The 27946-nt window shown below is 39.7% G+C and overlaps 1 protein-coding gene across 3 annotated transcripts in view; it reads left to right on the top strand.

Annotated features, from left to right (window-relative positions):
* The window catches only part of STK38L (serine/threonine kinase 38 like), a 50318-nt gene that overhangs the window by 11333 nt on the left and 11039 nt on the right, over positions 1–27946 (top strand). Inside the window, exons 1-9 of one of the 3 annotated variants that reach the window (XM_071733216.1) lie at positions 2149–2242; positions 18256–18400; positions 19531–19582; positions 21381–21503; positions 22079–22162; positions 24632–24755; positions 25303–25457; positions 26290–26392; positions 27163–27224. In XM_071733216.1, the coding sequence (XP_071589317.1) occupies positions 18267–18400; positions 19531–19582; positions 21381–21503; positions 22079–22162; positions 24632–24755; positions 25303–25457; positions 26290–26392; positions 27163–27224 (837 nt within the window). In that variant the 5' untranslated portion in view covers positions 2149–2242; positions 18256–18266. Of the gene's footprint in view, positions 1–2148; positions 2243–12260; positions 12283–18255; positions 18401–19530; positions 19583–21380; positions 21504–22078; positions 22163–24631; positions 24756–25302; positions 25458–26289; positions 26393–27162; positions 27225–27946 lie in introns of those variants that run through there. The other 2 variants (XM_071733218.1, XM_071733215.1) reach the window with 2 other exon arrangements.

The raw sequence follows: 27946 nt of genomic DNA on the forward strand, positions 1-27946 counted from the left end.
ATCAGGATGTCGTTTGTGCTTGACTGAGTGCAGAACTTTAACAGAAATGAAATTTGGCTAACCCTACTTTTTACCTGGAACCTGCACTGGGTATATTCTAATGGCTTTTCCCATTTTTTCTAATGGGATCTAAATTACTATTTGTCAATCACTAATGTATGAATAAAATAAACACTTAAGAATTTATTTGTAAATCTTGGTTTTATTTGGCTCCTCAGTTAGTGCTACATCTAAGCAAGAAGCCTCTTTTGATAGGATGCTAAATCTACTTTCCATGTTGAATTTGGTGGTATAATTCTCATCAACTTTGAGGGAGAGAGGACTGGAAAAGGATAATCCTGGGTGTGGATACCCAGGACATTTTTAGAAGTGACAGCCAGAGAAGGGATATATGAATGTCCAGAGATCTTTTAATAACTGCTTTTTCAATACTGAAAGATCCAGTGCTCTTTCATATAATGACCACATTTGAATTTACAGGCATCAATCAATTCAATAGCAGCTGTTTACTAAGCACCAAAATTCAGAAGGCCTTCATCTTCTTTAAATGTAAAGCATTCTTTTCTCTCAACTCAGTATCTATAAATTCATTGAGCAGCACCAGTTCCCTAGTATTAAGTGTGTTTATATTCGGTTACTTTGTGCCATCTGAATGCAACAAAGTTCATATTAATTAGTCATCTGACTTCTCAAAACTACTGCTCTGACTTGTATCTGTATATGGCTTTGTTTTCTAGCAAAGTTAATTCACAGAATTTTATATAATGCTTTTTGGGGATGTGATTTATTATGAGAAATTAAGATTGTTCATGTTCAAAGGTTTTGATCCAATATTACCTGTATATTCTTAAAATTACTCTTAGAATTTAAATTCTGGTTAGTTTTTCTTAGTTTTCTAGGTTTATATTACTTGCCTCTTTACTGGCGAACACAAGGCAAATATTCCTAATGATGCAAGTCTTTGAAATTGGGCCATTTAGTCAAAATGAGCTTATGTGTCTATGCTAATTTTTCTTAAAGAAAAATACTTGGGAGGTCTTAAATTTTTTGTTGGCTCCAGAAAGCAAAATGCAGTTAGCATATGGGATAAGAATATTCCTGTTGTCTGCTTTCCTTTTGCTATCATTCTGGCACATTGAAAGTCAGCAGATCTTGGGTTTTCCTATTAAGTAAGTGTGGGGTTATATGTATTAAAGAAATACTTTCATTGTTCATTGTAAAACAAATTTGGATACTTTAATCAAAGATGCTATGTAACAGGAGTCTATGTTTTGAAGGAACATGCTATTTTGAGGGAAGATAATTCATTTTCCTCACCTTATTCAGTCCTTGGCCTTTAGAATGGTATCAACAAAGGAAGTGACTCTTACAGATGCTTTTGTGATGTGGTTCCTAATTTATTAAGAGCTGGACAGAGATCTGTTGACTCATTTCACGTAAGCCACCAAAAAGCTATTTCCAGTTGTTGCTTGGGCCAGGTCTTTGAGCTGAAAGATGCCATCTGACTGCCAGCCATGCTTCACAAGAAACATAATAAATTTGCATTACAAATATTTCAACATTATCATTCAGCCTTGGAAGTTTTGGCACTTATTTGGCAAAGAATGCCTCCCAAAAGATATTTTTAGCAAACATTATATATAGAGCTTCAGATCTTCATCTGTTTTCTCTATATGAAGGGTATTTTTACTGTGTGTTAGGTGCCCAGAGTCAAAGTATGTAAAATGACAAAATGCTTGTCAGAAGTTTGGTGGAAGCTGGGTCCATCCACATAACAAGCAGTTGCCTGTTCCTCCTTTGCTGAAGACTCCAGTGCTTTATGGTAAAGATGGGGGCTGGGGAGGGATGCCACTTATTTTATTTGCTTCATCCAGCCTTTGGAACCTTTTTTTAGCTGTAAGTTGCATCCATTTGCTGTAGAACTACTATTTGATGAGGCTGGGTTTCTAAAAGTGTTTGAGAAACCTGTTATAGAAGAGTTACAGGACTCTGGGATCATCAGAAGAAGCAAGCTGCTAAATCCAGAGACTAGTTCCAGGTACCCCCAGCAGAATGAGGGCTGGCATTGTATCAGGTGCCAGGCAGGGTTCATCTGCCTGGCCTGGGGTGCTTAAAAGTTGGACATACAAGCCAGACATCTTTCTCCACAGACTACAGAGTACAGTTGAAAAAACACTTGGAGGAGATGTTTGCTTCAGCCTTCTGCAAGAATGACTACACTGGGACTCTGCCACTACAGCAGGTAGAACAGAGGTTAACACATTTTTCAGGAGAAAAAAATGGGTACAAGGAAGGCCTCAATGCACTTCCAGTTGTACATCCTCCAATGCATGCATATGCTCTGAATACTTCTGTGTGGCCTCCCAGTAGCTTTCTAAGGCAGCTGAAATTGCAAAAATAAGAAAATTCACTGGCTTCACCTGGGCAAACTATCCCTGCAGGTGCATGCAAAAACTTGTCAATCTACAAGGCTCCTTTTGTTTTGCCACAGCATAGTCAGAATTTGTTTGTTTTTCTCCATAGGAGTGTGAAGAATGAGCTTCCTCAGTAGCAGCTTTGAAAGCCAGGGGGCCTGGTGGAAACAGCAGTGTAATTGCACCTCTGAAAAGCCTAGGGCTCAGATCAAATGAGCTTTTTTCTTGTTTTCTTTTTTTCTGTTTCCTGCTGTAATTCTAGGTTTTTTCCCATAGTTCGTTGTGCTATTTAATGTTATAAATAGGATTACATAGGATATAAAAATGTTCCTTAAGTGCACACCTTTTAGTTTTCAAATGGGCATCTGAGTGAAGGCTTGCCAGAGAAACAGCTTGCCTTGCCCCAGTGCTGACCTGATCTGACTGTAACACTAAACTCAACGTAAGAGTCAGGACTAATGCAGTGATTCCATGTCTCAAGCTCTTCCTTCAGTTTTCTGGCAGCTTCTACAAATTACACTTTGTGTTTCGGATACTGGTGCAGTACTCTGCAGTTGATTATTTTTTATTTTTATTATTTTGGGTACTCTGGTTAATTCGGTTGTTACTCAGTTCCCTCATTTAAAAGAAATTGATTAAAGTTGTCCTCATGTTTTCAGAACTACATGTGGAAAGTGGTATAATAAGTTATCTTGGTCATACTAGAAACTTCAGCTACTAAATGGGTGGAGTTGGAAGGGGTCTGGTCCCTGGGCCACTGTAGACACTTGTTACAAGACAGGTTCTCTGGGCAAATTCTTCACCTTCTAAGTCCTGTGATGTTTGGGCCTGGGCTTGTTTACTCCTTCATAGTCAGCTGTGGTGCAATTGCTAACTCGCTTTACTAAGATGGTGTGCTTTAGTTTCAGTTTTGCAAAGTACCTTGAGATTTGAAAGGAAAGTACTTCAAAAAGGGCAAAACATAATTTACTTGAAATTATGGAGGCAGGTACTCACATAGAGTAGAAGAATAAAGCTTGGAGCTCCAGTTCATTGGAAGATGAAGATGAGGAATAACCCAAAGGAGGAGAAAGCAGCTTGAGGCTTGGTAACAATCCCAAGAGACTTAGAGCTTTGGGCATGTTGGGACAGGGAAGGGTGCACCTTCCCTCCTGGAGGCTGCCAACACAGCAGCTTCACTGTACTTTCAGGATTTGCTGAAATTTCTACAATTTTTTTTATTACTGTTTTATTTTGTAAGATTTTACTCAAGGAGATGGGAGGAGGGGGAGAGAAAAGACAAACCTCCAGATAGTCCATTAGTTTGTTATTATCTTAGACCTAGGGAGAGTAATGACATTTTTATTATGCAGCTAGGCTAAGGAGGTAGCTGGGGCTACATGGAATAGCCCCAGCATGATAAATGGAGTAAAAAGTGCTGGGTTTTGCACAGATCTTTTCTGACTGCCAGGTGTACTTTTTTTTTGTAAATGAGAAGTGTTCTAAAACTCAACAGAAGCAATAATTATCTGAGGATTTGCAAATGTAAAGGGTTTTGATTCTGTATTAATACTACATTGTTAGACTTCTTTCTCTATTTTTATTTAGTGCTCTTTATATTTTCCGAAGAAGATAATAGTACAGAGCAGCTACTTCCTAGTGATTTGTGAAATTTCAAAGTATTCTCTCTTAGCCTGAGTTATTTCAATGTGACAAACTACATTCCTGATACTGTGTGGCTTTAGTGGGAAACTGGTAAAACTTTCCAAATGTTGTCCATTTATCAGTACTGTAAAAGGCAGCTGATTGATGGTATTTGCATATGAGCAACATAATGTGTAAACATTGACTGGGGAGTCATTCAAATGAGTGCTTTCAACTGGATTCATAATAGCAAACATTTGGCCAAGGCAGAGCTTTGGAAGTGTTATCATTAAATTTGGCCACTTGCAGTGTATTAGTATTTCCTTGTCCTTTCTATTGCCTTTTCCCATATATTTTCCTCCAGCTTCTGAAATTCAAATAGGACTTCAACCCTGTCCTTGGAGCAGTGAAAAACATCTCAGGTGCTTATTTTGCCTTATGCCCTTGTAAATCCACAATATATAGATTAATGCCTCTTCTGTAATCAACTATAGCAGTTAACTGGTTGTTCATTCTGACTGAATGGGCAGCTCAGAGAAGTTCAATGAGGAGAAAGCAGACACATGCTTTATAAGTTTTGAGGCCAAGTTAAAAAATGAATTTTCAGAATTAATTAAAATAACTTTTTTAGCATATTTTCTCCTAAGAGCCCAACTTCTTTCTGCATGTGAATTCATGAGGCCTCCTAACATGATCTGCTAGGTCCTGTTATGATATGCTTGTTTTCATGTAGGGTAACTGAGGCACACCCTAAATGCAGGGTTTTTTCTTCTTTTTTTTTCTGTAGAGTTTGTTTTTGCACATGGGAAATAAAACAGAATTCAGATCATCCATTACTTAATGCAGTTTCCTGGGTTGTAGCTGCAAGAGCATCCTTCCTCTGTACATACATCATCTGCAATTAGAAAAAGAAAACTCAAAATGCCTACATCATCTTTTACAGGAAGATTTATCCACCTGAAGTCACTGTTAGAGGCTGTGTTAAGGATGACTTTGCTGCTGGTAACTCCACCAGAAGAATCACTGAGTAGAATGAGTGAAGATATATTAGGGAATGGACGAGAAATTAGAGTGAGGCTTAAGGTGGATGTTCCTGGTGTGCTACTGTAGATCAGGTACCAGGCTTTGCTCTGATTTCTTGGTATTCTTTGCATGAGCATAAAACTATTCAAATTCTAACAGAAATTATATCTGTGTCTGCTGCACAGTGTGGACTTCTGCTCCATGCCAGCATTGCTGATTGAGCTTGCTTGTCCCATGTTGGACTTTATTCAACATACAGGACCTAAGCAGCACACAAGGAGGAGCATTTGGTAAGGCTTCAAAGCAAGCAGCAGCACATAGGACAAAGCCTTCCTGGTCTTTCTGAAAGACCCTAGCTATATTTACAAACAGTGCAGCATGTGGTACACCTTGTAGGATATATGTTCAGCTGTTCATTGCAATCAGCCTCACCTTAACCACTTTCATCAGTATCTATACTATGGATATCAATATCTATACTATACTGCTGAAAGTATCTATCCTCCTGTGTTGCTGCTTGAAGTAAAGGGGATATGAGAAGTAGTCGTAGCCTGTCTTCCGAGTCCTTTGCAAAGTTGTCCTTTCCATCAGCTCATTTTCATATGCAGCTGGCAAAGGTTGATCCAAGAAGAATGTGACTTGTTGGTGAGAATGTTTCTTTAGCAGTTGTCATGGTTAGGCTCTGTGAAAAGGGACAATCCTGACACCCCCCCCCCCCCATTGCCATAAGTATATTCAAACCCTACATGGATGTAGTTCAAATCTGGATGAATGTAAAAGGGACATTACTGTTCTTCCTCTTCTCCTCTGTGCCTGTCCATGTTTCATTACTCTTCTTTCAACAGAATTTAGCAGTTGTGTTGTTGGGAGGGTGGGACAAACCAACTTGTTCATTCTATGGAGGAGTGGTGGCCCTTTTTACAGAGGGATGGGAGTGGTTGGTAGCTCAAATTTGTCAGGCTGTTGAGTTCAACTAACCTGTGGCTGTATTATTGGGGAAGTTGTAAGAGTGTGTGGCCAGGACTGGAGGGATCAGCAAATTGAGAGGGAGGGACCTCTCTTTCTAAGAAGCAGCTTACAGACCTGCATTGATGCTCCTTAAAACAGAACTTGGCAGCAGTGTCTGTCTTTACTGAGTTAAGGCCTTGTGCATGGGGCCCATCCCCGTAAGGAAATGTTAATGTTAAATAATAATTCAAAAGTGGAAATGATCTCATTCTTCCTACGGCATATTTGGGTTTTTCTCTGGTTACTATTTATGGGAAATAGCTGGTTGTATCCAGCTTGTCAAGCAATTCAGATCACTGCCTGAAAGACTTCTCTATTTGCCACTCTACCAGTCTTCATCTTTACACGTTGTTTACACTAAACTGGTATTTCTGTTCAAATTTCCTGCAGCTTACTCCACTTGTCTCCATCTCCACTTGACAGATAAAGAAATGGAGGCACAATAATTCTCAAATGGCAATAGAGACACTTTGAAAAGGAACAGTGAGAGCTGTTATACACAAGTGTTGCTTTTCCTTCAACTTTCCTCTGAAGCCCATATTTTTGAATGAGGTGACCTGTGTTCAATGAATAGCCCTTACTGATGAGTCCTGCTCCTTTTCCTAGTCAAGTGTGTGCTTAGCCCTCAGGGCATGCTGCAAGACTGTTCTGAAGACTTTTTGGTGGAAAGATTTTACTCCTAGGGAGGTTGTGGTCTTATCATAATCGTTTGCATCTTGAAAGGTATTAACCTAGACTATATTTTTTTGAAATATTTATTTTTATCTGGAATTTTGCCCATTTTTGCATGTTTAACTGTAGCATAGCAGTTACATACAGCCTTAGTATCTTTTAGAAACTTAAGCAGATATTCTGTTCTTTTTCCCTCTTGATTTCTCTTGCAGCTGGATATCGCTGGAGCTTTTGTCCACACCCTGCTTTTGTCTTTCTTGTTCTTTAACTAGGAAACCAGATAATTTAATCAAATCGCAAAGATTAATTTAGAGGAAGACACCACCCATTTTGAGTGAGTTTTCCCAGGCCAAGACTGAAGAATGACCTTCCATGGGGAAGTAATGCCAATCACAAATCTCATCAGATTTCACCTAGGTGTAAATCTTTTATTTCCTTTTCCTTTTTGCTTTTCTCCTATCTTCCTAGAAGGGTGGATATGTGGTTTTGTAGGAGGGATCATGTGTAAATACACACATCCATTGCAAAACACTCCTTGGGTCACTCTCTAGCCTTAAAGGAGATGAGCAGTTGGGATGTTAAGCAACTGGCTGCAGGAAGGCACTCAGATTTCATGAAGGCAAGGCTCTGAGGTTGCCACTGAAATCCTTTTTTCTTTCTACCTAAAGCTCTAACTCTCGGGAGGATAAGTCCCAGCTACCCACTTGCAGTGTGCTTTTGTTTTCAAAATGATGTAAATGTTGAAATGCAAATACACAGATGTATTGATTGTTGTCACCTGTAGGGATCAGATGTTGCTGTCATGGCTTTTTCATGAAACAATATTTTGTTCTACACCTTTGGTACTGACAGTCAGAGCTCCTGATGGTTTGGTGGCAATAGTATAACACAACTCCATTCCAAATCTCTTTCCCAGTTTGAGACACTATTAAGGTGGTGCTGTGTATTACAGTCATGTCAAGAGACTGCATACATCATTTCATCTGTGTGTCCTGGGTGTCATCAAGTTAGTCTGCTTCATGTGCCAACAGCTGTGTCCATCTAGAAAAATCGTAGTTAAATAAATGAACAGTTGTAATGGGATTTGAATGGGCAGGCATCTGCTTTTCAGTATTGCATATGCCAACAAGAGGCAGTACCTGTATCTGCAGCTTTTTAAGGCCAGAGGGATCTCTTGTGTTCATTAACCCTGACCACGTGCACTGCACAGACCATAGCTGGTCGTTGATGTTCTGCATCTCATGAAGCCATCAGCATCCTTGCTGGCACAGACTTAGAGTGTGTAATTACTAAACTTAATTTGATTTATGTGATCTTAAAAGAGCCTAGCAGGAGTCTGGGATTTGAACATACATCAATTATAAGCAAACCAAACTTGGTGCTCTCTCCTATTCCAGTATTCTCCAATGCAAAAGTCCCAAAGGAAATGCCTCTTATGCCTTCCTAGGCTAGAAAATAAAGGTTTTACAGCATGCCTAAAATTTGAGAGTAGAATTTCATGGATCAAAGCTGAAAATCTACTACAATTCAAAGGAAGACTTTGTGGATGCTACGTTAGAAACTTCCCCTCTTATTCTTTACTTCTAAGGTGTGTATCTTGGCTTTGAAAAAGCCAGATGTAGAGATGTGACCGAATTTTACTTTTGTACAGTTGTACTTGTTTTAGAATGGGACATATCTTTCATTAGGCATGGGTATAATTATATACAGAAAGCCCAAAATCTGAGGAGGAAGCAGATTTCTGGTCACTGACCTTGCTCTGTAATTATTTAATGATCCAAAACATTGCAGCAAAATATATAGCATGGGCTTCTTAATGCCAGTTAATTTAGCAGATCTTGAAAGGTTTTCTTGTGTATGCAAGTGCCTGCTAAAAACTTAGAAAATGCTTAGGTGCACAGGAGTACAATTACTTTGGTGGATAGAAGAGCTTCCTGTTTTTAGACACTTCTAAGAGGGCAAAGATTTGTAACACTGTGAAACCTGGAGAGATCCAGGAGAAAGATACCAAGTAAGCTAAAGCAAGCTATCAAATGCCATTTCTGTGCAAGGCATTGTTAGCTTTTCAGCAAGCTACTGAACTCTCTTGTTGCCAGTATATTAAAATGCATCCAGGAAGATGCTGTGGTAAATCCTAGAAGAGAGGGTTGGGTGCATGGGACTGCAAGTCTAGTTCCCTCATCGTGTCTTGTGCTGTGTTTAGTTGCCCAGGGTGTTGTCCTGAGCTGACCTCCCATTTGCACCCCTCCTTGGGAGGCAGAGCAGGGTATGGATACACCAGCTCCTCTATTCCCTTCATGACCTGAGCTTCAGCCCTCTGTCCTTGCTGGTAGAACAGAAGTACAACCTCTCCATTGAGGTTGATGAAGTGAGTAGGGAACTCCTACCTTGCAGCCACGCACACTTGCTCAGTGAGTGGGAATTGCTAAAACCCAAATGACTGGATTGTCTTAAAGAGCCCTTCTGTAAAGAAAATAAAATGACTTATTTGAAATGTCTGAGCTCATGAAGATTTTGGTATGTCACTGCAGGTCATTCAATACAGAATGAGTGTTCCAAGTACAGGATGTCTCAAAATGTACTCTTAACTTTGGGACAGAGCTATTGATAGTAGAGCATAAAGAATGTAATTGTATTGCCAAAGGTTGAGGCAAGTGTAGATGAGATGGAAGTGACCTTATTAGTGGGGTTGCGTTTTTAAACTGTAGGTGACCAGTCTCCCATTGTTAGTGAAAGCAAAAGTTATGACATTTGGATCAAAAGCTTCTTTGCTACTTGAAATGGGCAAAAGATTAACTCTAAAAGGAAGAAAGCAGAGTGCAAATATTTTATTTTGGTGTAGAGATACATAGTTTATATAGACAACCAAACACACATATGGGATGGGTGAAACCTACCTATACACAAAAGTGTATGTTTTCTCACCAGGGGAAATGAATTTGTGTTTGCCAGCTGTACTTGCTGCTTGTTGAATGCAGCAGAGATCTGAATCACGGCCACTGTTCATGGGAGACTTCTGCTGCCTGGCTTTGCTGAATTGCAGGAAATCCTGGAGTGCAGCACAACTCCAATATTCAGTTTTTATTCCATATTAGGAAATATTTCCTTATCATTACTTGCGGGTGTGTTGGAATGATTTGTGAGATTAATTTCTGTGAGCCAAATTCAAAGACAAGGCCCTGTCCCTTATTTCTGGCTTTTGGGCAGACTCCATGGGAAGGGATGAAGAGGGTCAGCCTGGGGAGGGTGAATCTATGCAGGTGAAACCAACCTCACCACGCTGGCTTTAAAAGAAATCGCTTTAGCCTGGCATGGATCCTCAATCTGGGTTACACAGCTTCTCGTGCTGGCACAAAACATCGAGTGGCAGCAGGGGAGAAACAGATGGTTTGATGGAAAGTGGGACAGCTTCTTTCAGAAACAGTACTGGCTAATGCCAGCTCACTGTGTGCATACAGCCACGGCCTTTGCTGGGGAAAGGTAGTTGGTGTTTTTCAGAGGGGGGTTTTGCCAAGTCTGCTCCAATGTCCTCCTTATGTTTTGGGAATCCGGGTTTAGGAGTCTGCCCCAATGTAGGAAAGTAACTTCCTTCACTTTCAAAGCACCTCTTGCTTGGGTGCACTGGATGAAAAGCTCCTCTGGAGTTGAGGGCCCATTTTGCATCCACCCACTGACACCTGGAGTTGCTCTCTGGGCCTTGCAGTCCCCCCGGGATTCCCTGGTGTCATCGGTCCCAGAAGCACAGTGGGTGTTGAGGCTGCAGGACCCAGTAAATGTTTCCATCCCTGTGTCTTGCATGTCTGTGAATGTCTCCTCAAGGTTTTCTCACAGTTGTGGGGGTCGGGCACTGGGAGTGTCTGCTCTTTTTGGTTTATGAGCTGGGACTGGGCGAGTCACGGAGCGCTGTCTGCTTTTAGCTGCCACTATAAGGAGCGACTCACCCAGACGTGCTCCATGGGGAAAGCAAGAATGACTTAAAATGGCTAAAACATCTGAACCTCTTTTGCTTTTAAATAGCAAAGCCTGTTGCAACAGGGCTAATTTTACTTGGCTTCCTAGTGCTACTTTAAATAGAACGTATGTAATTAATTCTGTAACTTTAAAGTAGCAAAGCCTATTCAAACACAACAGCACATTGGGGAATGAATAACTAACTGAAATAAATGAAGTAAATGAAGTGCTGAAGTGCAAATGACAGCTTGTTGCCGTCTTGTTATTTCATTTTCCCTTCTCAGATGGAGGCTGTTGTGAGAACTGGAGGGTGTCAGAAAGATCTGATCTTGGCAATGATGTTGAAGAAGAATCTGCATGTGAAGAATCTGATTTATTGTATTTGGCAGGGAATGTTGCTTCCTTCAGGTAGCATATTAAATAAAATAGGGATTTGCTAATGGTGATACTATTGAAAACATGAATTATGTAGAAACATAATATTTACTTTTACTTTCTAAAACATAACCCAGGGCAATATTTGGCATACATGCTGCTCTGATAACTGTGAACTTCAGTAACACCAGTAGTTCAGCTTGCATTGTCCAGATGCCAAGAATAGGAATATTTGGTCAAAACCTTCTGAGCTGAAGGGCTGGCTTTTTTTTAATTGACATAAGTGACTTTGGACAAAGGTCTATTCCAAACATAGAAGTCTGTATTTAGTAAGAACATGAGTATTATTATCAGACTCTGAGAGCTGAAAGACATCCATAATTGATGTAGATTGGAGTTTTTTTGTTTGCTTGGAGCCTTCAGGCTTCCTGTAGGATTTTGTTTGTTTCTGGAGATTTCTCAAAAGCTTTGGAAGTACATTTAAATTGGGCTATAGAAAAAGAAGGCAGTGAACTCCTTTCCAGGAGCAGGTTCAGTATAAACAATTGAACAGTGAAAATATGTGCAGCACAGTTGCCAAATTTGTGCTAGCAGAAACTGTAGCTCAGAAACTCATTTTGCCTCTGGGCTGATACCGTAGTATGACCACTTTGTTTCATCACTGGAGTGATCAGCTGTTCTAGCACATTTTCAACCTTGCTTTCTGTTTGTGTGTCAGCTCATAGCAAGCACAGTTGCAGGTATCAGAAGTTGCTGAGGGTGTCTGGGTGGCTGCTGCTCCTCCCTTCACCCTGTCCTGATGAGCCTTTGGTTGCTTATTTCATTTCTCTGTCCCTGCCCACTGCCTTTTGGTGTGAATCATGCTGTTATTTGTGTATGGTGGGTTGGGTTTTTTTCATACATATATATATATATATCTATATATATCTATATATATCTGTCTCCTGTCTCTCTTTTAGAGAACGCAAACAATTCGCAGGCAGCAGGGCTGGCACTCGTGCTTCAAGTCTTGCTGTAACCATGCTGCTTTCCTAGATAGCACTGCATTTTTCAAATATAATCTTTGTCACTGCTGGTTTTTAGTGCCTAGTTTTGCAAGTTGCTTTGAGTTGTCTGTAAGGAGCCAAGTAGTATCAGTACAAGTCTGCTCTAGCTTCTTGCCCAGAAGAACTCCAGGACTATCTGTGCACGGCTGCAGTAGCTGGCGTTACTGAAGGTACTTACTTTGATTTACTTTGGAACGTGTCTGGCACCAAAAGCCCATCTCTCCTTTTCCTTTTACCTTCTAATTCTTGAAAATTGTCATTTGTATGCTTCATTTCTGGAGGAAGTTGAATGACAAAATATGTCATGCTGAGAAAATGGGAACTTGGAAAGGTAGAAATATGTTTCTGTATGTCTTACCCAGAGGCTTTCACTCAAGAGCCAAATTTCCTTGGAATGTAAATGGAAACTTCATCATCTTTGCAATTTTATCCTTCTTACTGCTATAGTGAACTGCCTTCTTTAATGCTAGGTTTTAGAGGCATGTTGGGATGATAAATGAATAGTATTATCAGACTTTCTCCGAAGCAACATAGTTGTTTTGGGGGGAAGTATTGGTGTTCCCTGTCCTGCTGAAAATGTATGCAGCTTTACATTTTAAGGCAGAATTGGAGACCCAGCAGCCTGATGTAAGTACCATAGTTCTTTTATGCAGGAAAAAAAAAATGTGCTTCTCTTTTTCTGAGAGAACTGCATGTGGTGTTTGCTCCCGAGCTGAAATATGCAGTAAGTAATGAGCCCAAAGTAAATTTATTCTAGGGATTTTGTATAATGATACTACATGCATGTTTTAAAAATATATTTCTTTTGTGTAACTTACGTCCAGATTAATTTGATCCAGCCTTATTTGAGAGTAAGAGGAAGCTTTTTGATGTAACACAGTTGAGCAGGAGACTGCCTGTAAAGAGACTGGCGCCTTCAGATGTGTTTTTGCAGAACCAAGCCCAGTTACGATACCCACCACTGTCTTACTGGTACAAACTTGCTCTTTTGCTGTCAATCGGTGTAAGAGAAAGCAAGAACTGATTCAATTAGTTACTGTAGTATCTTGAGAAATGTGAAACCCTCTAGGAAAGAAGATAAATTGAAGGATTTCGTTTAGTTTTCACTGCTTGTAGCATATTCTCACATTTATTTTCTTACTGAAGTGGGAAATCATAAAGAAAGTAAACCTGAAAGGCTGGAAGAGTATGATAGAAGGATCCAAAGTAATGTACTTATTTGCTAGTAGGGGTGTTGTTTTTGGTGTGTTTTACTTGGTTTTGTTTGTTCTTTTTTCTCTATGTATTTGACTCTCCATCATCACTGCAGTTCAAATGTTTGGTTAAGTGTTACAGTTATGCTTTCTATTCCACATCCCTGTCCTGTTGCTGCATTTTGCAGTCTGGAAGTATGCCATGGGGTAATAGAGTGAATTTCCTTAGATCTTTGAGTGGATTTGTGTCAGGATCCTGTTTCATCTCTCATTACCCTTTTTTGTTTAAAGTCTAGAGCTACCTGGATATGTAGAAATAGTCTCTAAAATTACTGGAGGTGGCAAACCTTCATCCTTCCTTCCTGCCAAGCAACAGCTCTGTGCTTGCTCTCTTCTTCACATGTCCTGGTTGTCCTGAGATGGAGCTGTGGAGGCTGGAGATGATGTGCAAGAGTCTTGGATTTTGTGTTGTCATCCCTCATTGAGTAGAAAAGGATCCTGCAAGGTGTTAAGTGTATTGGGGAAGAACAGTTCTCCAGGTGCCTTGATTTCTTCCATCTCTCCTCTTCTAACTTGTAGCAGATGGGATTGGAAGCCTCAGTAATTTTGCTCTGATTAAACAGAGCCTGAATCCAGTAGTCCTAATGTGAAAAGATTAATGATGGACTATGGAAGCTGCCAAGAAACTCCCTGGAGAGAATGTGAGTTTTGAGTTAGCAGATGTGTAGCAGAAGCTGGAGGGGCAGGAGGGGTGGATTCAACAGTAGAAATGCTTTCAGGAAAATGGGTCAAGGGTTTGTTTTAGTGATGTTTTGATAGATGGGAGCACAGGCTGAAGCTGTCATAAATGCTGCTTGACCTTTCTCTGCTTCACAATCAGGAAAGAGCTGGGAATAAAAAGATCAAATATATGCACCTGGCAGCATTATTCTACTAGAAAGGAGATGTTGACTCAAGACAGACTTGCTCAAAGGAGATTCTGGAAAACTTTGGCTTGTCAGCATTGGGCCTGCTGTCCCCTATCAGCTGCTGTACCCTGCTCTCCTTTGTCCTTCAGGAACATCCTTTGTCTCCTCCCTGATACTTTGCTGTCCCACCTTGCCTCTTGAGGCAAGACCTCCCCTGCTCACTCCAGGCCTGTAGCTCTTCATCCTTCTATCTTCTGTGCTCACACCATAGGTTCTTGCTGCTGAGCAGAGCAGGCATCAGGAGAAAGGTTCATGCTGTGAGTTCAGCCATCAATCCAGGAGGCACAGGCTCAGTTTCTGGGCCAAGCAGTACATATGGCATCTCTGCTTTGGCAGCTCCAAAAGGTTGTCCTGCGGGCTGCATGCTGCTCAGTGTCTCCTGTCAATTAGGTTACTTTGATGTCTTTCTCATTCACAGCCAGTGGTGTATCATTTTTTCTGAAGTAACAAGCCTGTCAGGAAGTAAGGTCTTTGGCCCTTGTCAGGTAAAGGAGTTTTGGCCAACTACATCTGGCTGGTTAGTATGACCTTCTTCATGGTCCAGGGAGCCTGATGTGAGACCAGTGATGCAGGAGGAGAAGAATGGTTCCATTATGCAAATGGCACAAATTTGGGTGAATTAGTAGGTCTTTTAGGACATTTCCAAGAACTGTGGGTGGCACCTTTTCAAAATATTCCCGTTAAGGTACTGAGGTCAGTAGAAGTAGTGTGTTGTCAATAAAAAATCCCATTTTGAAGCAACTTCCTTCCTGCCCCCATCCACTCTGGCATCAGTTGTTTATAAAGGTCATGCTTAAGGATTTTACTTGGTTACTCCCAAATGAATATTTTGTTGGGAATGTGGATTTGTTCTTTGTTCAGAGGTTTGTTAGTGGAGGCAGAAAGGCAAGAGGAAAAGGGTGAAGAGGTTTTTTTGGCTGTGAGTTGTACAGTTTTACAGAGTACCTTATGTCTCCTGTCAGGTCTGTGCTCTTCTCCACTAATTTCTGGGCAACCTGGAGAACTCAGAGCATTTCTTGTTTTAAAAAAATTTATTTCTTCTTCCCCTCCAATCCCTGCTAACCCTCCCTCTCCAGTTAGAGCTAACTGGAGCCACCTACTGCAAACTGAGCAAATAGAAAGTCAACTTTGTCTCAGGGAAATGCTCTGCTGGGGTACAGTGTGGTTCGGAGGCAGGGCTGGTGGGGTGTGTGCTGGGTGCATGGGATGCTGGAAGCAAATGCTGGTGATGTATCCCTCATGCTATGGTGGGCTCGTGCCACGTTATGACAAAGTCAGCACAAATTTCTTCTCTCTTAAATAGCTTTCTCTGTGTTTACTAGTTTACACATAGGCTTCTTTGTTTTTATTTTCCTACTGTAGGACCACACTGAGGGTCAGCCCTGCTATTTATAGCATGGTGTGCCAGTACATTAATTGTTACCTCCTTTTTACAGTCTTAATAAAACCAAGTGTCTTGGATTTGTTGTATGGTAATGTCTGCATTTGAGTCTGCATAGGGACATGGGGAAAACAAATTAACAGGAAACAAAATTACAATGCTATTTTATCCTACCAGGAATACAAGATGTAGAGGGGATAAATATCCTGTTGCTTGACCATGCTAAAGTGCACTCATTATACCTTAAGTAAAGGCTAATCCATTTCAATCCTCGGTTAATACTATGCTATCCTCATGCTCCAAAATGATCTGAAGGTGGGTTTTTACTCTTTTAGGTCATTTCTTGAAATAACTTAATCACAGGCATCAGCATGTGGTCAGCAGTTGCTCTGTTTGATTTAGATGTGTCAACATGTAGGTTTTGCTCTCAGATACCTGCTTTATATTTATCTTTTCCCACTTATCAAGGGAGATATAACAGTCCCAGTATGGAGACCAGAGCCAAGTTCTCCAGCCTCTCAATAAGTACTCAGCATGGGGGTAGATGTTTGTGTGAACCTCTTAATTTTTAGGAAAGATTATTAACAGTTGACAGCTCCCATCTTTCTTTAGTAGAACGTTGAAGAGGATAAAAGATGGATAATGTTAATATTTCTATTTTTTTAATCATAAGGCAGCTGTGGTGCCATTAAAGCCTCATTGTGTGTATATATAGAGATATTTTTATTGTCAGAACTCTGTCTTTCACACTCCAAAATACACAGCTAAAATTATATCTACATAATGCTATGAAAGCCTTTATTTGTGACACAGCAGCTGCATTTCTGGCAACAAATATCTTATTGTCACACCGAATCTAATTAAAAATCCACAAGATGAAATGTTGTATTCACAGAGGGCAGGGGGCAAACCCAAAGCAGAAAGCCCAGGGCAGAATTAAGCAATCTTCCTGTCTGATGTGGACATGCAAGTTTTCTTCTGTATGAAACTTTCAATTGGTTCACCTTAAAAGGTATCAGAATCTGCTAAAGATGATAAACCTAATTTGGGATTTGTCTTCCTCAAAATTCCCTGGTGAAATAGAAGGATTATGTAAATAATCAAAAGGAAGTGTACGCACTTCTGTGTAATTTTCCAAAACCAACCCCAAACAGCTTGAACAAATGAGCGCAGGGCTGAGATGTTGCTATTTGTGGCTCCCCTCTGTGGGGCTCTAAAGCAAGTCCTAAAGTCCTAGGGCAAACTGTGCTGCTTTTTTTTTTTTTTGTTGTTGTTTCTTTCCCTTATGTATCTCCCCTACTTTCTCTGGACGATCTGCAAGGGATTCAGGACCGCCCTAAAATGTCTCTTCCTAGCATTAAAAGCACTGTTCTAGCACATCCAAGTTTCAAGGTGAAAGCTGTTGAAGAGAGGAGCCTTTCTTATTTCCTCTTTCTTCCCTGTTTTAAAGTCTTTGGTGACTGCATGCCCTAACCTCTTAAGTATTTTAACTACCTGGGTAACACACTTAGAGCTGCACTAAGAAGATTCCTCCCTGAATTTAGGAATCCAAACATGGGGAGGTCTGTGACAAAGAGCCACCCCAGCAAATGCTGGTTTGATTGTTGGTGTGGCACTGAGGTGGTTGGAAGGGAAGCAAAAGGAAAGGAGAGTTGCCTAGTGGCCCCATGGTGGGGAAGGATTTTCTATTCTTTGGGAGGCTGTTGCTTTAACAACCCCCACAACTGAAAAAAACCAAAAAAAAAACCAAAAAACAAAAAAACAAACCAGCAACAGGGTATTTCCATGTAAAATATGTCAATTCCACAATTTAATTTTCATGCTATGATTTCTAGAAATCAACTGTCTTCATGCAGCTTTGTTGAGTGGCTCTAATATTCAAAGATACCTGTAGACTAGCTTCTATCCCTGAAATTACTTCTGAATGCTATTAGGATTTTTCACAGAATCACAGAATTTAGGTTGGAAGAGACCTCCAACCAAGATCATCCAGTCCATCTGTTGACTAACACCACAGTCAACTACTAAACCGTGTCCTTCAGGACCAGGTCCAAATGCCTTTTAAATGCCTCCAGGGATAGTGACTCCACCACTGTCAATTTTTGTCCATTTACTTTTAATTTTTATCTTGTCCTTTTGGTAGCACCTAGCATTTGTTTAGTTTGAAATTCTCAGAGTTGACATGTCCAGCTGTGGGAGCTGCCTGGTCCTCCTCTTCCTTCCCTCTTTTCCCAGCTGCCTCTTTCCTCCCCAAGGCTGGGCACCAGCCTGCAGGAGGGATGTTTTCCTCATCTGTGGACAAGCACAGCTGGGTGAGCTGCCCATAGCCTGGATAATTCTTTGCTATGATTCACCCTGTGTTTTGCCAACATGTTGTTGTTGTTTTTTTTAAGAGAGTGGGCAGTAAGTCCTCCTGCTATCTTGGGATAATTTTATAATACAGGTTTTTAATCGAGTTTTTTGTATCTAAAGAGCAGTGCCTTTCCTGTGGATTTTATAGTGTCTAAGAATTTTGAGATGGAGAGTGGGAAAGAAGAATCTATATATATGTATTTGAAATTTTTTTTGAAGTGAGTAATGATTTGACATGCTCTGTTTCAGTACATGTTACCATGGCGATGACTGCAGGGACTACAACATCCTTTCCCATGAGTAACCACACCCGGGAGAGAGTGACTGTGGCCAAACTTACACTTGAGAACTTCTACAGCAACCTAATTATACAGCACGAAGAGAGAGAAACCAGGTACTGGCTCTATTTCCTCTCACCTCTCTTCAGCTTTTCTCTGATGGCTTTTGGCAGCTTTTTCCAACTTCTCTCCTCAGTGCCTGTTTCTGCCTCCAATGTGGTGAAGTGCTTACTTGAATAAAGTGTCAAAGTACCAAGCGTTTGATTATAATGAATGTTGTGTTTCAAACTGTCATCAGCATGTGAAATTGTCATTCCCCTGGTAATACGTTTTTAATTGAGGGGTTTTCAGCTGAGCAGCAGGGTTTCTCTTGTCATTGTATTTATTATTATTCCATGTAATTGAGTTGCTTTTAGTTAGGAGAATACACTGTCTACTGAGGGCCTTTAATTTAGGGGATCCTGCTGTACTTCCCAAAATGCAGAAAGATACCAGCAGCCTGATACCCAGCCTTTAAACTTCTGGCTGCTGCTAGTGGGAAACCAATTTTCTGAAAGCTGCACCCTGAAAGTCATAAAGAAACATCCTGGAGAAAGAGAGGGGTCCCATAGTCATGCTGCCGTGTGCTGATTCCCTGCTACTTATGGGGTGCTCTCCCAGGCTTCTTCACTCTCCATGCAGACCCTTCCATCCTGGCATGGAACCCTCTGGATGAGCCCTGGCCCAGGCAAGACACTGGGAGTAGATGAACCCAGGGAGGACAGAGTTAGTTGGCATGAATGTAAGGGGAACAGGACCAGGGGTATGGCCAAGGAGAGGTCAGCAAGACTGAGATGGGGGTGAAAAGTGGAGCTGGCTGAGGTGTTGGTTTTAGAGTTGAGATAGAAGTGTTGGGAAAAAAAAAACAACCCAAACATGTCTATTCGGATTCATAATCTTAATTGATAAAAACAGCCTTACTTCAACAAGATTATATGAAGAAATACAAGTTGAGTGATTATATGTTTTGACTTTTGATGCCTTATTCTGCAAATACATAAGTATGTAATTAAATTTACTTATACATTTTCAACAGCTTTGGCCACATGAGTAGTAAATGGATGGAGTGGGCAGTGAGTCTGCAAACTTCCATTTGAGACAAACTCCTTGGTGTCTGGAATATGTGAAATAAAGGCATTATCTTTCTGTAGTGTTATGTTTGTTTCTAATAAATAATAAAGCAATCTTCTGTTTCTCCGCTTTGCAGGCAGAAGAAGCTAGAAGTGGCTATGGAAGAGGAAGGCTTGGCAGATGAGGAGGTACTATTAGTTGAGTAACCTTTGAAGAGAATGCCTTGCTTTTGTCATACTACTTTAGAATGACATTTGAGGAGCTTACAGAAACATTAGGTAGCTTGAAGTTTTATTTCATAAATGAATGTTGCCCCTGTAAATAACTTGTGTATTAGGGAGGCTGTAAATAATGCTTAAATGATACTTGCAATAGTTAAGGCTTCTCATGCCATGCTTAGTCCTTACCAGACATATGACCACAGCAAGTATATATCATGCTTTCCAAAATTAAAACTGTTTGCCATTAGATTTTGTAAGGAAAAAAGGTGAAATGTGCTTGGAAGAAGTGTGTAGGAAGCAAAATGCTGAACCTTTTTTTCTTGATTTAAACAACAAACTGCACACCCTTGTTCCATTCAAATACAGATGAGGAGGGATCTCTGTCTGGTTGACAGTTCTCAGAACTTTGGTCAATAAGTTGCTTCTCTTGAGGTCCATCACACCAAAGCTGCCTTCAGGATAAGCAGGGAATTGAGTAGTTACAGTGCCTCAGTCATTTCTGAGTTTTTGTGGCTACTCTTAACTTCCGAGAAGAGGCAAAAGCGAGTGTGGGCTCTTAATGCCATCTTGTGGTTTTAAGTGGCACTGTCATCCTAGTGCAACATCGGGCAGGTGCCGGACCGATGGCTCTTGGTGACCCGAAATGTGGGAGCTTCACCTGGTATGTAAACCTGATTCATACACAAGGTCAAGGTTTGTCTTTTATTTGCAGTTCTGCTCCGTAAAGGGAGCTAGGTGGTATTCCACAAAGCTAGCTCAGCTCCATCAAAAAAAGCTATGGCATATTTATCCTGTTCAGCAAGAACCAAGATCTGCCTTTATTTACATTTATTGGTTAGTAACTTAACCAATCTCAGTGGTTAACTGTACTCCCTGCTTCTCTTTAAAGGTACAGTGTCCTTTTAAATCAAGGTGAATGTTCAGTGAAGAGTGGTCTTAAGTGGGGAGGGGATGTTTCCTGAGTTGGTGGTCTCTGTCTCCCCCTGACATGCCTCGTGTCTGCTGAGGTCTGCCGACCTTGTGCCTTGTGGCAAAATGTTTCCTTGGTTATCCCCCTATGTTTGTCTTCAGGAGATTAATGGTTATTAAAGTAGGCAATCAGCATTCCTCAATTATTGTTTTTGTAACTTTGCAAAGCTGTTACACAGGCCTCTATCACCTCCTGGTGTTCCTTAACAATCTTCCCTTTGTCACTGTTGTTAGTAGTCTTTGTGATCTTCAAGACATCTTTGGGAGCATAGGTCAGCATTTGTCTTCTCTCAGATTGACATTTTTATAGAATAAAATATATGAAAGGATTAGATATCTTTCTTTCAAATACAAGCATTTGCCCTAAACCAAATGGATTTTGCTACAGATAGTGTAAGTTGAATCTCTGGCAACTTGTTGCTTGTCACCTTGTCTTGGTGGGGTGCAAATCTCAGCTTTTTTCAAGCCTTCACACTGCCCAAAAGAGTTCTTGCTTCAGCTTGTGCCTTTGGCCTGATGTACTTTGTTTGAATCAGTAGGATATTTTTTTCACTATTTTTTTACTGTTTCTCTAGAAATAATAGTAAACACACACAGAGAAAATGAAAATGCATATGAAAATGCTCTGTTTAAAAGACTGCTTGTGGGTCATGCTTTGAGAAGATTAGAAAGGCTTCTCCTTTTACATTTTTTCTATAATCCTAATGGGAGAGAGAATACTTCACAAGAAGGGAGATTGTATATCTTAACTTTGTACTGTCAGGTGACATAAATTTCTGTGTTTGTGTTTCCTTAGAAAAAACTGCGCAGGTCACAACACGCACGCAAAGAAACGGAGTTTTTGCGACTGAAGAGGACCAGGCTTGGCTTGGATGATTTTGAATCTTTGAAAGTTATAGGAAGAGGAGCGTTTGGAGAGGTCTGTGGCTTTCTTGCTTAAATAGAATATTAAAATTGCACCAAGCATTAAAATGGAACATTTTAATTACAGAATAAAAAGTTCCAGTTGGGGAGTTTTGTTGCAGAAGAACAGCTATTTGAGTAATTGTGCAAGTGTGATAAATCCAATAGTGGATTATATGCACTGATTTCTCAAGGTCCCTGGATAGGCCCTTAGTTTTCCACAGCTTCTTATTAGCCAAAACAGATGGTTTTTGTGTGGCCCCTGAAATGGTGGACTTGCAGTTGCACAGCTCCTCCCTGTAAAACTCATAGCTGTATCTGCTTCTGAATTTTAGTATATACAGTCTCACAACTACCTGGAATTTACTGTTCCTACTAATTTCCTAAAGCAAGAACTGCTTCAAAAATTACCTGTTGCCACTAAATGTCTGTGCTGTGTATAATGTAGAAGGTTTTCTTTTTTTTTTCTGTTTTTAAATTTTAACAAAGAACTTTTCCATGCCCTGCAATTTTTAGCCTTTCAATAGATTCCTTGCTGGGGTCTGGTTTGTGGGGGAGAAAAGATTGATGGGATTACATTTCTTATTCTAGGTACGCCTTGTTCAGAAGAAGGATACAGGTCATATTTATGCAATGAAGATACTAAGAAAAGCAGATATGCTGGAGAAGGAGCAGGTTTGTGTTGTATAAGTACCTTATGTTTCAAACTTATCCTATCTAGAAAGTTGCTGAAGTTCTTTTGTGGCAAGGTACTATTTGGTCATGTTATCCTCTTCTGTAGCCTTTATTGGTGTAGCAGGCTAAAGCATCTATGCAGTTGCTACCACAGTACAGAAGAATAAGTAGACATTTGGAAGGAAGGTGTTGTAGCAGCTTTTTAGAAATGCTTCCTTTATAACCAATGTGGAATAATGACAATGATTTGAGTTTTTTCTCTCTTCCTTTATGAATACAGACCTTACAGTACTTAATCTGTACAACTGTGTTTCAAGGAAAATACTTGAAAAGTAACAGTAATAGTAATATGCCAAAGTAAAAACTGAGAGTTGGGTCTTGCTTTGCTTTGGATTTTTGTTGTTGTTGTTTTTTCTTTTACTTTTTAGTTACCAATTTACAGCAAATTTCTGGTAGAACACTGTGCAAGTACTTCAGCATTACAAAGCAAATAAATCAAATGTGGATGTCTCAAGCAAAAGGGCAGATAAAAGAGGAGTTCCCTTACCTCTCCAAACCTTATCCATCATTTGCTCTTGTATTACATTTCCCTGTAATAGCACTTGCACTTTGGGTTTTTTTCCTGGCACAGACTTTTTGTCTCCTCAAGCCAGTGCCCTGAATATAGGGAACCAGAGAGCAGCAGCATGTTCTGCACAGCAGCCAGGATGTGTATGGCCCTCTGGCTGAAGCCCTGTCCCCATTTCACAACATGATGGGGCAAGGAGGCTGAGTTTGCATTCTCCATTTGATTTGGGGCTGTAATTGCCTGGGTTGTTCAATTAAAAGAAACACAGGACACAAATACAAGAAAATCAAGATTTTAAAATTTTTTTTCAAGCCCAAGAGCATTGGGAGATATCTTGGCTGCTTTTCAGGCAAGTTTTCAAGTTATATTTTATATCTATATTGAGGAGTGGAGGGTGGAAAGAAATATTTTCTGATGAGAACAGACAGAGCTAGATAAATCAAAGCTGGAGTACCTACTATGATGAGAGAAGCCATTCACCTATGAAAGAAACACATGCATGTCAAGATGTTCCTGGCCAATAGAATTGGGGAAGAGATGCAGAAGACTGCTGCTTGTTGGAAATAGCCCTCAGAGCTGGAATAGTGATACATGTTTTCTCTCCAGAAGTTGCTTTCTGTTGTATGAATAATGAAAATCTTAGATCGGTCAGGAAATATTTTTCCATGCATATGGCATTCAGTTTCCTTCAGACTGAGGATACATTATTATGAAACATACATTCTTCTTGCCATTTCCATTACTCTTAGTTTCCAATGAATTCATGGGGTATCAGGTCTCTATATTTTTCAAAGCCTCAGCAAGATCAGATATTCCCAGACTCACTTGCCCCAGACCAATACAAACAGCAGTGGTGGACATGCAGGTTCTGGCTCAGCTTCATACACAGCACTGGAAGAGCAGATGTAGTCATTCCTTCCCTTTCCCAAAGCCCAAAACCCTTACCAATTTTGCACTGCTTTATTGCTACCTGCTGGCATCAGTAAGGGCTAAAACTCAGCCCAGCCCTTTTCCCACTTGGACCAAGGCACTTAAGTAGTTCAAGTGAGGTTCATTATGTACATACATAGGAGAGGTCTTGGAGTATCATCTGGAACTGGTTCACAGGCCATCAGCAGCATGTACAATTTGGATTTTGAAACTAGGCAATAGTCTACTGTAACTGGGAAACAAGTATTTCTCTTTCTTTCACAGCAATAAAGGGATGGGGGGTTGCAGGAAATAATGAGTTTAGGCCCTCTGTCACTCCTGCTAGAAAGGATTTCCCAGACTTATCTTGCCAAGTTTGAAACTGTCAGATACCTGTGTAGAAGTAGCTGTCAGGTTTTTTGTTTCTTTGTACATGAGAAATCTGGTAATTTCTGACAGTGGTCATAACACATCTGCCATGTATCTCCTGGTTCTTGCATTAAGAGAAGCTCTGGCTATTTCAAATAATTTTGTCAGTATTTGCACCTTGAGTTGTACATTAAATTTTTGTCTTAGCTTGTAGTACTGTATAAATATCTGTGATGGTTGGCTCTAATTTTTGTCAGTGTTCCTGTTTCATTTTAGGGTATAGTTAAAAAAAGGAAATCGTACCTTTCCATCAGCTTTCCCAGTTCTTTCCAACAAAAAGAAACAGCCCAACAAGCTATGGCTTGCATTTCTAGAGACTGCTTCTGCAAAGTTGCAGGAACTGTTATTGTCAACTTTGAGTTGACTTTTAGAGTTTTCTGCTGGGTATTTTGTAAGGGCTTTGTAGGATCTAGTAAAAAAACTATAAAGAATATGGGTATGAAAAATGCTTTATTAAATATTGTGAAAATATATTGTAGTAATAGGAATATAATATGGGTTTCCTTGTTGAAATATTGAAATTTTCCTTTAATGATAGTTTTTTGGGTTTTTTTTAAATATAGGTGGCCCATATCCGAGCAGAAAGAGATATTTTGGTTGAAGCAGATGGAGCCTGGGTAGTGAAAATGTTTTACAGCTTTCAGGATAAAAGAAATCTTTACCTGATCATGGAGTTCTTACCTGGGGGTAAGCTGTATGTTGTGGTGTTAGGTGATTGAAGTACTTCTTTTGTAGCTTTTGTTGTCATCATCATAAAATGTTAGAAACAAACATGTTGCATAACTAGTTATAACTAAAAAATTTAATGCTATTCTAAATAAAGTCCCAGTGATGTAAAAACTCTTGATTTTAGGGGAAGGGGACAGGTTATGGAGAGGTGTTAAAATAAACTTGGATTAAATTATTACACCAATCTGGTGTTCTGGTTTTTACAGCTGAACCTAGAAAGTAAAAAGCTAGTGAGTACCTGTAATACATGCATCATGCATTAAAATTTGCTGTATCATTCTGGGGTATTCAATTAAAATTCCTATTTAGGATTTTCAACAGTTTTACATTGAGTTGACTAAGAAAGTATGTTGGGTTTGTAGGTCCTTGCAGTAATAGTTTTATAATTAGTAGTTATAAGGCTGGTTACAAGGTTAAATTTGGATTCTCCTGGCATTTGATGTAGAATTCATCTTATGATTAAAATGTTCTGATTTCTGAGCTGTATTTTCTGCTTTTTGATTAGGTGACATGATGACCTTACTAATGAAGAAAGACACCTTATCAGAAGAGGAGACACAGTTTTACATTTCTGAAACTGTGCTGGCTATAGATGCTATTCACCAGCTGGGATTCATCCACAGAGATATTAAACCAGATAACCTTCTGTTGGATGCAAAGGCATGTAATGTGCTAATGTGCATGTAAACTGTCTATGCTTTAAACAGATGCTTTCAATGTGCAGATAATGCCATTCATAGTGGTACTAATCGTTGGGAACCAGTGATGCCACACCAGTGATTAAACTGTCTGGAGCTGAGACAAAAAGTAGTCATTGTATTTTCCTTGTAGAACACCAGTGCACTTCAACAAAGCAAAAATTTTTTTTCTTGTGTGTGTGTGTGTATTGGAAAGCCTTTTTAAGTGAGGCTCAGAGTGTCCAGATGCTTGTATTAATAGACACAAAAAACTGACAGGTTTAGTTACTTCAAGATGAATGAAAGCACGAAACATTCAGACTGCTTAATAATCAGGTCAACTCCTGCAGTTATCTCCTTTGTTTTATTAACTGCTCACCAGTGGAAACACTCAGTCTGTTGGACTGACTTTGGTGAACCATGAAATAGACCCCGTAAGCATCACACACAAATGTGTGGACCATCTAGCACTGGTATCTGGAAGCCTAGTTTAAAAACAAACAGGTTACCATCAAAACAAAACAAAGGAACTTTTCCCCCAAAGGCTTTCTCAGTCTCAGTGGTATCCAGTTCAAAACAAACAAACAAAATAGTCTTCTCTCAGCTGTTGCAGAAATGTAGATGTAAGCATTCCCAGGAGGCAATAACTCTTTTTGAGAGAAAACACTCTCGCAGTACATCAGGATTCAGTCATTATTTGCTTACTTGTGCTGGACTAGGTAGTCCTGTGCAAATCTCAGAAGGCAACTGCAGTTATTAACACTTTCTTTTTGAGCATTATCTTTCTAAACTTTTTTTTCTATCTCTCTCTTTAGGGTCATGTAAAACTATCTGATTTTGGCCTATGCACAGGTTTGAAGAAAGCTCATAGAACAGAGTTCTACAGGAACCTAACACACAACCCACCAAGTGACTTCTGTAAGTATAAGGTGTCCTAGATAAACATTTACATACTTTTGAACTGCATTCCTGCCACATCATAATTTAATTCTGATGGCTTAAATAAGATTGGTCAGGCTGATTGCATTTAGATGAAAAACTAGAAATGTGTATTCCCTGGGACATGGAAGCATTTTGACAAGAAAGGAATTATGATTTTGCAGTGTTAATGCATTTTTGCACATTTATACACCGATACAACTACACATAATGTGCTGTATCTATATTTAAATGGATTTTTCATAACAATGTTAGTGAAGTTAGAGAAACACTGTTTCATGAATGAAGTGGGTTTCATGTGCTGACTTACTCAAATCGATGACAGTCTCATGAAGGTTTTCCTAGTTGTTGTCAGCAGGCCTTGGTATCACACCCACAATTTGTTTTATTCTACAAATATAAAATTCCTCTGTGTTCTTGGATTGTTCAGTTGTTGCTTAAAAAAAAATCACTTGTATCTGAATATGTATTGCCAGCTGCAACAGTAAGTGCTGCTGTTCTCAGATTAATCTGTAAAACTTTTAGCAAGCAATAATTTAGAATTGCTGATTGTGTGTCCTACTTACAAGAGTTTCAGCTGCAAACTGGATAGCAAGTTATTCATTAGCTTTGTCCCATCTCAAGTTAAAATCAGGTTTTTGTTTCTTGACTAAAGACATAAGTTATTCTTTGAAAACAAAGTGTTACCAGTCTTAATTCTCACAAATGCATTTATTATCTAATTATCTAATAACTGTTTTGTAAATTAGCATTTCAGAATATGAACTCAAAGAGAAAAGCAGAAACATGGAAGAAGAACAGGCGACAGTTGGTGAGTTAATAAAATTATGTGGATTTTTTTGTCTTTTAAACCATTTACAGATTGTGTTAAATAAAAGCTGGGCTGTAATGCTGATGAGTTTTAACAACTGTAAGACCCTCGTGCCTTACAGATGTTGCTCTCTCCAGGATCCTTCAATTCTAATTAGCTCCAAAGAAGCTGATAGAATGGTTCCAGTTGTGGAATAGCTCAGCCCTGCTTTGGATTTTCACCAAAAACAGTTGCAAAAAACTTCAGTTTAAAAACTTTTGAACTTTTTATTTTGCACTCTCTGTTTAAAGTTATATGCTGCAGTAATAATAAAAAAAGACATTGGGGCTGGTTTTTGTTTCTGGATGAGACAATGAAATTGAATTGCAATTGTGCTGCTTCATAGGGCTGTATTTCACACCCTTATTCCCTCCTGGGTTAGAACCCTTAAATAAAATGCATCTCCCAGTAAAAGATTTAGGTGGCTGAATGGTGTAATGAAGCTAAGGTGAATAATGAGACAGCCCAACAGACAAAATAAAAGGCAAAAATGACAACTTGTATCAAGACTATTTAAAAAGGAGCCATATTACTGGTTTTCAATTGATTCAAAGCTAAATGACTTGGCTCTGTTCAAGAAAATTAATTTTGTTTAAGGCAAGACATAGTGAAAGGGCTTTTTTCTGGCAAAATTTGTTTTGGTGAAGTTTCTGCTGTTTTAGTTTGTTTTAGTTTTTTGTCTA

The sequence above is a fragment of the Heliangelus exortis genome, chromosome 1 (assembly GCF_036169615.1).
Source record: "Heliangelus exortis chromosome 1, bHelExo1.hap1, whole genome shotgun sequence".
NCBI classification, from domain to species: Eukaryota; Metazoa; Chordata; class Aves; order Apodiformes; family Trochilidae; genus Heliangelus; species Heliangelus exortis.